Source organism: Pterocles gutturalis, unplaced genomic scaffold (genome assembly GCF_000699245.1).
Source record: "Pterocles gutturalis isolate BGI_N339 unplaced genomic scaffold, ASM69924v1 scaffold37243, whole genome shotgun sequence".
In the NCBI taxonomy this organism is placed as follows: domain Eukaryota; kingdom Metazoa; phylum Chordata; class Aves; order Pterocliformes; family Pteroclidae; genus Pterocles; species Pterocles gutturalis.
In genome coordinates, this window is record NW_010121723.1 from 1 (window position 1) to 11,595 (window position 11,595).

Below are 11,595 nucleotides of genomic sequence, written 5' to 3' on the forward strand. Positions count from 1 at the left end.
GGGGGCCGGAGCCCTTCTGGGGTGCGGGCTGTTGGTGAGCGCCGCGACCCACGAGTGGGAGCGGCCCTGCCCCGCCCGTCTCCCGTCCCCGGCTCTGTCCCCTCCCGGCTGTGCCAGTTTTGGTGCTACACACGGGCCCCAAGCTGGTGAGGAAGTTAAATGGTTTAAAGACGTTTTAAAAATCCACAAGGAAAAACATCTTTCTTACACTTTTTTTTTTTGTTGTTATTATTCTGAGTAAGAACATTTTGATCAAGAATTCGGTTAAGCAAAAGTAATACGAAAACTGAAAATGTGTTGAGCCAGGTTGAAGCTATTAACAGAGTGGGACAGGAAATAGGATTTGCAGGTGGGGGTCTGGACTTCCACCTATAAGTGACCTTTATATGAAAATGTTCTACGTTTCAGAGCTTGAAAATATAATAAAAGTTATATCAGAGGGATTTTCAGGGAGGTGGGGGGAAAATATTGAGGTGCTCACTGTTTCAAACCTGAGCTGAATTCTCTGTCTTTGGATAAGGAGGAAGGAAAACAGCAAAGACAGAAAATGTTAAGACACTGACATGGTTTCAGTTTTGATTGCACAGTGACAGCATCTCTGGATGAGCCAGGCTTCTTAACCTGAAAGTAAGGGGGAAGGGTTCGATGTGGAGAGGAGGGAGCATTATAGCACTAATGTGCACTTTATTAGTAACCACATTTCAAGATGGATTGACAATAGTTGCTGATGACGGACTTTTCTTGAATTTGCTTATGGTGTCTTTGCTTTGTGTTTTGTTTTGTTTTCCTCCTGGGGTGATCCAGTCAGCCTCTGCCAAGCTAAAAGGTCCCAGACTCTGACTGGACAGTTCAGCCAACAGCTTGGTGATAAACTTGCTTCTTTCAATCCTTTAATTGTCCCCCAGTCTCAGATTGAACCTTGCTTCTTTCTGGTGTGTTTGCAAAATAGAGTGTAAAGGTAGAGGTGGGCTGAATCATCTGTTCTCTTGCTATTTCATTTGCTAATCGGAACTATTTCTAATCACCAGTTTTATTCCACTGATTAATCTGATATTCATCTTGTTAACTAAGCAAGACCTCAGCATGCTATCCCATTTGCACTGGATGGCCTTTTTGTTTGGTATATTCTAGCTCTTTGGGCTTTTAGTTCTTCCCATCTCTTCCTAACTTTTTTTTAACTTTTACCTAAAACTATCCAAGAAACAGTTGTTTCTTCATTTTTTCCCCCTGATTTTCTGTGCAGTATTCTTACCTGTTTCCAATACTAAACAGTAGTCTGTTGTTTAACTGTAAACGTTAAGTTAAGAAAGCTTGCCTTAGTAGGGGACATGAGAAATACCATACAAATTCTGGTGCAAAAGTGATAAAAATAAGAGGATGTTCTCAGAATGCAGTTTTGCATGAGTCTTCTGCATAATCTGCAGCAATGATCCAACTGCTGACTTTTATCTGGGTCTTTAGGTCATCCCAATAACACCTACTTACCTTTTTCCTTCTCTTCATCTTGTTCTCACTCAGGTGTCTGTCTTTTGCTGCAACAGCATATGCTTTCATTGCAGTATTGTCCTTTCTTGAAAAGTATATACAGTTCAGTATTCCTGCTATGGCATAGTCCTAAAGATGCACTCCTGACCTGTAGCTTTTCCCCCATCAAATTAGGACCAAGTATCTATTATTACTTCTAAACTATTAATAATTTTTTGTTTATGAACAGGAAGACTACATATTTAAGAGGCTGATCTGCAAAGGACTTGAGTTTGTGGCTTCTAGTTCTTGAAGAACCAGATCCTCCTTGTTAGGCAGATAATAATCAGAAGACTGGATATATGTTATTTTTATTAAAACTGCAGTGTAGTGCAGTAGAACAAAAAAAAATAAATAATAATAAAGTTAAGCAAAAATAAACATTCAGAATCTTACTGAAATCGCTTCTTTAAAAAAAAAAAAAAAACAACACCAAAAAAAAGCAACCTCCACCAAACAAAAAAAACCCCACCAAACTTCAAGATATTGGGAAAGATGAGATCAACATTTTGAAGATGCCCTGCACAGGACAACCTAGGTAGTATCCATTGCTGTATAGCCTGATCACCCCCTGCACTGATAATTAAAAATGGTACATTATTTTTGATCCGTTGTCTTTGTCTATATGACGTCCCTACTTTCAGCAGGGTTGGGGGGTAGAGGGGGAGTATGTTTCATTTTTCAGCAAAAGCATCTTAATTAAGTGAATAGCTTATACTCAGCTTGCAAAAGTATGCAGCAATCAAACATCATAATCACAGATTACAATCCTTAATATCTTCAGTCGTACAACATGGAGTGTATAATAAGGGAGATGGCTCCACATCATCACTTTAAATGCTCACAGCAGACAAATTACAGATTTGTTGTTTGACAGTAATTCTTGAAAATGCAGAACAATAAAGTAGATTATTTTTTATGCCTTATTTTCTTCATCTGAGCATATGGTGTGTTTATGCACTTTAATTGTTGTAAAGCTGTTACGAGTTCACTTGTGTTCTGAAGCTATAGGTGACTTTTGAGTGACTTTTAGTGAAATGTACATATTGTATCAGTAGTAGTAGTTGAGCCAGTTTTACCAACGAGTGCTGTTTTTTAGAATCATAGAATGGTTAGGGTTGGAAAGGACCTTAAAGATTATCGAGTTCCAACCCCCCTGCCATGGGCAGGGACACCCTCCACTAGACCAGGTTGCTCAAAGCCTCATCCAGCCTGGCCGTGAACACCTCCAGGGATGGGGCATCCACAACTTCCCTGGGCTACCTGGTCTGTTTTTGATTCAGAACAATGAGATCTCCATCTACTACAGCAATTTAGACATTCAGTAATTTTTTTACTGGTGGATTTTTCTGTAATTTATGTCACTTCACTGCTCATCTGGATGTTATATCCTCCTGAAGTTAATTTGTTGCATCCTTATCACTCCTGAGCTGTGGCAGGAGACTGGTGTTGGCCATTTCTTTTCACTCTGCTAAATCAGCCATACAGACGCATAGTTTGTTTTGATGAGAAACTGTTAGTTTGGTGACTAATACACTGATTCAGTTTTGTGTAGAGAAAATTTGTCATCGCTGATATCTATTATGAAAATGACAATTTCTTTGAAAATGGAGCCAGTGTTTATGAAATATCACTGCTTTAATTTAGTCCTAGAAGTACTACGCAAGGCTTGAAATGATACATGTAGGCAGAGATGAAACTTCTTTTAATTGAAGATATTTCAGCCAAGGAGTGTGGTTTGGGGTTTCATTTTGTTGGTGAGGCTTTGGGGGGTCTTGGGGGAGGGAGAAACACTAGGTTACCTCTGATGAGATGATAGGGACTCCTTGATTCCTTGCCATGCAGTTGTAATGAGGGTTAGGCAGTACAGAAAACTGTTCTGTGGTGGTTCCAGAAGCACCACTCTCTATCTGGGTTTGCTTTCCCACAGTGTTGATGCTGCCCATTTTAGGAATTTAAGCAAGAGTAAATTAGAAGCATATTAATGGAGTAGGTCACTTTTACATAGCTGATATTGTCAATCTGCTTAGTTATGTTAGCTGTGCAAAAAATCTGTAATAATTGTGCTAGCAGCTGTACACACATAAGATAACTTTTGCTATGGAGTCAGTAAATTAGTCTTCCCCCTTGCAGCAGCTGTCCACATTATATTTTAAAAAGAAACAAAAAAATCTGATTATTAAAGAGTAAACATCAGCCATGGACTGATGCTTGATTCCCTTTTAATGTTTGTGAAGCTGATTTTTGTTTTTGAGCTTTGGGGAACGTGGAGAGACATTTTCAAAATTAAGGAGAGATTCTTAACTGAGAAACTTACACTGTTTCTGACTATGGGAAAGTATACATCATTATGAAATAAATATTCAAGACAGAATGAAAAGTCAATCTCTATTAATTTCTGTAAGAAAATAATACAAATTTCTTTCAGGCTGGACCATTAACCAAAGTGACGATTTGTAAGGACAAAGAAGGAAAGCCTAAGTCTTTTGGATTTGTCTGCTTTAAGCACAGAGAATCAGTGCCTTATGCAATAGCTTTGCTGAGTGGAATCCGTTTGTATGGAAGACCAATTAAAGTCCAGTATAATTTTGGTATGTTTAGTAGTCTCAATATTTGTCTTGGTAAATTTTTTTAATGACTGTTTTTGAATCCTGCTGTCTTTTACAAAGATGACGATTTAGAGTTGAAGAAATTACAGTCCATTCTTTTTAAGAAGCAAAAACTTCTTGTAGCTTTTGCATAGGGAAGGATTCAGTCTTCGTATTTTTTGTTTGCTAAGAGAATACAGTGGGTTTGTTCGGAACAGCATAACCTGCAAGTCAGCTCAGACCACACTATGGAAAACATAGATACAGGTTTTTGCGCCAGATTACATTTAGGAATCAGGGCGTGCCTTTAATTTGCAGTCTGGCAGGAAAATTTGATTCAGTAACTGCTACAGCTATCAAGCTGTTTGATAGTTTTTATACTAAAGCCACAGAGTTATCAGAGACATTTTAAGTGAAAGGGATTGCAGTTCGAAGAATATAGTAAAATCAGAGTCACATTTTTAATTTAATGTTTATGAAAATAAACCTTCTAGAAAGCTAATGATCAGGCAGCATTTGCAACGACTCATGTTACCACCATGCAATGTGCCACTCTGTCCTTCAAAGGCTGTACAGAGCAGTTGCTGGGTTTAAGTAGGATGGCTAAGGTTCCTAAAATCAGAAGCATCTCCTGTGTATGTAACTGAATGAGAATTATTCTGTTCTTGATTACTTCAGCAGCCCTGATTTATGCTTCTGTAAGTGAATAAATGATAACTGAACATTTTCAAGGAGTAAAATGATGCTATAAATTTTCTGCTTTAAAATGGAACCTTACCTTTATATACTAGCTTAGATATACTAGCACACTACAGATGGCACAGAACACTTTCTGTGTTTTTAACTTGTTAGTTGAATAGTCACAACTGAATAGTGATTATGCTCTTGTCTTATTTACAGGGAGTTCTCACTCTTCAGAACTAAACAGCCCTACCCATGGTTTTGAGAACTCTGTTGACTTATATTCACCTTCATATAGGTAACAAAGATCACCTGTGAATGAATTGTATTATTATAATTTTAAAAAATCTTATTAAGAAAATTAGTTGATGTGGTAGAGCAATCTTTAGGCTTTTCATGAAAACAGCTGTTGCATGCTTTAATTGAGTCCTTATTGATGACTTGCAACAGTCTCTAGTTAATTTTAATATTTGGTTGGTTAGCTTGCCAGAGGTTCAGTTAGCTTGAATTTTCCATTCTTTATTTGTTTCTGCAAGATACAAGATCATGAGAATGGACCAAATGAAATGTTGTGTTTGTACTAATAATGTTTGTGGTTGTTAGGGGGAAAAGAAAACCTGATGATTGAGATAATATTTTTAAATCCCACTGAGTTTATATCTGTATTTTTTGTGTGTGTAGGTACAAGCAGCTGAAACACATATATGAATGCACAGGTATAAACCTGTTATAAGCACCCCAGATTCAGTATTTTTCAATGTTTCACATTTTTATTTACAAATGTGACAGAACTGTCTGTGGAAGCTAAACTCCCATGATGAAATCCAGAACTCTTTTCCATCTTCACTTAAGTAAATGTGAGAGTTACTCATTAATTGAGTCTTGAGTGTATTTCCCTTGTTTTATCAGCTTTTTTTCATGGAAGTCCAGTTATTAATGTCTTAGTTCTCCTCTTGGATATACTCATTATAGCCCGAGAGTTAAGTCTCACCACTCTGGTAAGCAGTATTTGGTGGACATCTAGTCTTTGTTATGTTTGCTTATTTTTCCTAGGTATCAAGAGCTTTATGGAAATCCTCCATTTCCTGTTACTCCTTTTCCAATGAACAATAGTTTACCTCATGAATACTCAGGATTTCAAAAGATGGTGAGTTTGTGTTAAAAGCTAAAAATTTGGGAGCTTTTTTGTGAAGTCAAGGGTGTTCTGTATTTCGGCAAACAACAGTGCTTATTTAATGTCTCAAAATGTGGTTTAGGCTGCCAACTTTGACTGTGTTAGGTGTGTTTGTTTCAGCACTTAAGAGTACTGTATTAACGGGATCTACCAAACCAAACTGTTTTCTGACTGCAGGAATGTCTTAAAGGTATGTAGCTTAGTGAGGCTAAAATGTTGGTCTGCAGACAGAGCTTTCTCCTGTACTGTGTTCCAAATCAAATCCCCTTGGTGAAACAAGCTAACGTAGTAAAATCACAACTGTGCAAGAAATAGCTTCTTCATATACAGCTAATTCAGTCAGGGAACCTCTTAGCTCTTCTACTCAATTCAGAAATGCCCAGCAGAAGTTTGAAGTGTCCTAAAACCAAACCTAAAACTCCCCCAAGAAATCACTACTGCCCAAGTTAGAACAACAACTGTTTGAGAGTTTCTAGTCTGAACCTTTACATGCCCCTGCAGTTCTCACATTCATGATTTACTTTCATAGCAGCAGGCAGTGAGAACCTGTATTGTACTTCCCTTCTAACAGACTCTGGCGCACTGGGCCATTCTAGTCCTAATCTCTTTTGTCTGAGGTATTCCACAAGGCAAAGGAACTGGTCTCCTCAGATGGCAACCTGTGGGTCAAACCCTTATGGAGCTTCTAAATCTGATGAGTACGGACTGGTAAAACAGAAGAAACCCAGCATTTAATGAGAGGTACCAACTGTGGACAGTATTGCTGCCACCCAGTCTGACTGAGGAATGGCCAGCCCTTTGTAACTGTAGAAGGGGTGAAGTCTGGACAGATGACTCTTGCTAGCTGCAATCTGAGCAGGAAAATTGAGAAGGTCTGTTCCCTGTTGGACAGATGTGCTTGTGGCCTGCTGTCCCTCTTCCCAGGCTGTGCCCTCAGAAGAGCTAGTGCTTGCACAAACTTTCCCATCCCCTCCGCTGTGGTTGGTAGGCTTGGGAGTGTATCATCTCCCCTGCTGTGCTTGCTGATGAACCCACTCCTCAAGACCAAACTTGTCAGACCAGCACAATGGACCAACTTCATCCCATTTTCCACTTGCTAGAAGGGGTGGTTATTGCAGTGTGTCTCCAATTGTAGTTTGTTGCAACTTCATCAGGATCTTTTCCTATGTACGCCTTCACACATCTACCTTTATTTGGGTGAGCCAGACAGGTTACTCCTTTGGAGTCTGCAAGTATGACATACTCAGACATGTTCCCCATAATTTTTCTAGTTACTGCCAGTCAGTAGAAAGTCACTCTTTGCCAACCTTTGTAGATCGATTTCTGTATTTGGGCTGTGCATTTTGCATGAGAAGGACTCTTCGGATACTTTAGGGACTGTAGCAAGAAGCTGGGTGCTTACTGCGTTGTTCCAAGCTTTGATCTATGGATTCAGTACACCTTGTTGGAACACCTTGTTTCACATTAACTTTAAAATTAGTTAAACCAGGTTAAAAAAAATTGCAGATGTGCGTATCTTGACATTAACGATAGGCGTTGCAGTTACAAATGTTTATAAAATACAGAGATGAAGAAATGAAAGAAATGCAATGTTTGATTACCTTACACAAGGACTAACTGGCAGTTTAATCTTAGATTACATCTCTGGCATAACTTTGCCATGACAGATTGTCTGTCTACTTTTTCCAGCTATACTAGTTGATACAATAAAATAGGTAAGTTTTATTCTCAAACCTTCTGTGTTACCTTATTTTATAATTCATCAATGGTTTCATAGTATAAACTGTAATGCATGTAAAATTAAAATCTTTGGAACTTCCTCTTTACGGTGTTGACAACTGAAGTTTCTATTTCTCTAGATGAACCATTTCTTAGCACAGCAGTACACAGTACAGAGTCCAATGGGTCAACAATTTCCTCACTATCAGATGACTCCACCACTGCCTTCAAATTTATCCTTTTCTCCCTATCAGAATCAAGCTGCAAATTTTAAGTCTGCACAGGGTTCTTTTGAATTGTCCCTGCCACATGCAAGTGACTGTGAAGTGCACCAGGTGGATGAAAGTGCTTCTAAAAGAAAGAGAGAACAGCAAAGTTGTGACAGTGACACTAGTACAGAGGATGAAAAAATGAGAAAAAGAGACCGTGACCAAAAATACAAGAAGCGCAAAGCCAAGAAAAGGACGCATTAATACTGTGTGCCTGGATTAATCTTTTTTTTTTTAGTTATATTTTTTTATTTGAGAGAAATTCAATCTTTCATCTTTGCACTTTATTAAAAAGGAATGTTCAAGATTCATATTACTTTTGAAATGTGTTATGCATAAAGTATACTGATACTTTATTTAATCTCAACCTATTTAAAAAGGAAAGTACTATTTAAAGTACAGGAAATATTTAAGAAGATAAAGTTTTCCTAGTAAAGGAAGAAAATTAGTTGGTTTCCCCCACCCCTGTCCATGAAACATGGAAGGCTATTATTTCACTAATACAGACATTTTATGAAAATACATAATTTCAGCCACTCATGAAGCATATGTATCACTTCCATCACTTATGGAATGTATTTTTGTGAATGGTATAAGAATTTTCTGGAGACATAGAAGAAGTGAGTGGGCTAGAAATTTTAAGTGTCACATCAGAGATGTGCTTGTCACTGAAGTATCAACACCTATAGTTTTTTTCTGATTTAGCTCTGTTGTTACTTTCAGTTAGGATCACCTTGTATGGTTATTGGAACTGTTTTTTTCCAGTAGTAAATTTGGGGTAAAATATGGGCATTTGCACTAGCTACAAGACTTATATGTGTATAAATACTGAATACATGTACTTTATGGCTGCAGTATGTACTGACTAGAACCTACATGCATATATGTGCATCTTTCTATAAAGTTATTCTCTAGTATTTGCTTATATGAGAATCTAAATGTTCATTGTAACAAATGGATGAATAATTTAATGTCTCATCTAATTGATGGCAGAAAAGCATGAGTCAATTAAGTTAGTACTACCTCTTAAGAAGAAAACTTTTCCCTTGTTTAGCAGAGGAAGAATAAACTATCTCATGTCATGGTGAATCAAAGTAGTCAAATGACCTATTTTCTGTGTTTCACAACTGCTACCAACAACCTGTCAACAGATACAGAGGTATTTTCTTATACAATACTAAGTACAGGTGAAACGCTTTTAAGATCCTATCATATGAGAATGCAAAACACTTAATTTTCAGCTATTTCTGTTCAGACTAGGTGTAGGCTTCAAATTGAACCTGGCAGTATAAAAAAAAAGAAATTGGTTTTATTAAACTCAGTTCTCTTGGTTATAATGTTGGGTTGCTTGAAAGAAATTCTTTTCATTCTTACACTGGTATTGAGAAAGAATATCCAAGTTTACTGGTTTAAAGTTGATGTGTTTTACAAGCCCAAATATATTTCAGAAATGGAAGAACGTTTAGCTTACAGTGATTTCTATTTTGTCTCATAAAATAAATCACAACTAATAAAATTACTTTCTTAAGAAACTGATTTTAACTTCCCAAAGGGATGACTTCTTGAGCCTATGAGACATTCCTATAATGCCACAGTATGTCACCCTTGAAATGTCATTGGCAACTGAATTCAACCCTCTCTAGAAGGAACTTACATAACAAAGGTTTGTGCCCTAAATAAAATTTATGCCTTATGTTTTAAAAAACTTGATAAGTCTGCCCAGTCCCTTTCTCTTTTTCCCTCTACCTTTCCACACAAACACTTGCCCCTTCATATTTTTGGTTATTCTTTTTTCCACACCAGCAATTTAAGGACTAAGTTATGTAGATGTAATCTAACTCCTGTTGGAAGTTGAGATACCGCTGAGATTGTACTAGTAAGTCACGGATCACATAAATTGCCACAATAATGGAAAAAGTTAACAAGTAAAATACACTGGATTTCTTTAAACCTGTTCCCTATGTTAAAGAAAATTAAATATAATCATGTAGAGGAAGAATATGTTAACATTAGCTTAAGTTAGAAGTGAAGTTCATCAGACGAAAGAGAAAACAGATGGATGCCCAAACGAGAATTAGCTTACAGAAGGAGAAGTTCAGTCAGGTCTGTGCTAATGTGTTCTTATCAAACTTCCCCAGCAGATAGATAAGATAATCTGTTCTATGCAATTATACTCTACAAAAGGAATGTCAAGGAGGATCATTATTGCACATGGCTGATAAAATATCAATACAGTTCTTCTAAAGAAATAATTTTTCTTACCCTCTTTCTTCCTGGTCTTTTTTTTCCTGAGGGAGATACAGATTTTAACACCTCTCAATATCTGCTTACCTAAAACTCATTAGTGTGTTAAAGAAGAAAGTCTGGGCATGTGGTAATGTGCTAAAATTACATTAGCCATAACTAAATTTATTTGGTACATCTGTTAGCTTACGACCACTTTAGTCAGGGCCCCCTTGGTATTTTAATTATATTGTCCCCATGTTTAGGAAATAAAATACTGGAAACAAAAATCCACTTGAGTTTGGCCTTAACTACATATTTCTTCAACCCCTTATCTGTTTCAGTTACTTTTAAAAATTCTTTATGAATATGAAATGAATGTTTTCTGTGTTAGTTCTGATTCTAAATTATTATTTTGACCTGGTCTTTCACTTCCCACACTACTAGCTGGCCACATGACCTTGCTTTCCCTGCTATCACATAGATCTTGCATTTAGACTTGTTTCTCTCTGTTTTATTATATGAAATGCCACGCATAGTTATTTCCATTACAATCTTCCAAACTTTTGACAAATCAGTATTGCAGTCAGTGATGCATCCTCATTTAAGGTGTCAGTGTGCCAGGTCAACAAGAGTCAAAGAGGAGGTGCTGTATTAATTATAGAGTAAAATCAAGATACTAATTTTTACTAACTTTTGGAAAAACTTCATGAAAAAAACACAGCAATCAAAGCTACTATTATAGCTTCCTTCGTACTTACCTTTACATTTAAATGCTAGTGAGCAAGCTGTATGAAGCCTCCAAAAAGCAAAACTAGAAAGTATTGAAAAGTAACAAAGGACAAAACTTGCTTATCTGGTATGCAGTCTGCTGGAGTTCCCAGTGCTGCAGCAGCCTGGTTCCAGAGACAGGCCAGCATCTCGTTTGCCACTTTCAGGTGGAGCAGTTCACTGGACAGCGAGAATGCGCTAAGTTTGATCCAAAAGTGGTTTAAACTGGATGTGCTCAGCAGCAGCGGCACTACAGCGCTCTGCTCTCAGGGGCAGGCAGCGCCGGGCTCACCAACAGCTCGCACTGCGGGCCCAACTCCAAAAGTACGGTTGTCGTTTGTCATTTTGTGATGCTCTGAAGACCTTCTGGCGCACGTCCAGCTAAGAGAAAAAAAAAAAAAAAGTGGTTTTAGAAGTTTAGTCACCATTCCAAGACAGGTCAGCTGCTGTGTGCGCACACCACCACACGCTGCTCCCTCTCCGGCCCTCTGGACTTTAACGCTGCCCACCAGTATAACCCACATCGGGCCTCTTGCTACGTGACACCAGCACGACAAAAATCAGGGGCGGACCGTGCCCTCGGCGGCTGCGGGTCGCATTTTAGGGCACAAAATGCATCTCACCACAAGCCCCGCGGCCGCAGGAC

General features: G+C 38.0%; 1 protein-coding gene across 1 annotated transcript; it reads left to right on the forward strand.

Annotated features, from left to right (window-relative positions):
- Positions 1–3,952: 3,952 nt before the first annotated feature.
- RBM11 (RNA binding motif protein 11) lies at positions 3,953–8,159 on the forward strand (the record flags this gene model as incomplete). Its single annotated transcript, XM_010077339.1, has 4 exons — positions 3,953–4,115; positions 5,013–5,091; positions 5,847–5,940; positions 7,827–8,159. Coding segments are annotated over 4 exons (669 nt in total), but the record flags the coding sequence as incomplete, so codon positions are not given.
- Between the last annotated feature and the right edge of the window lie 3,436 nt (positions 8,160–11,595).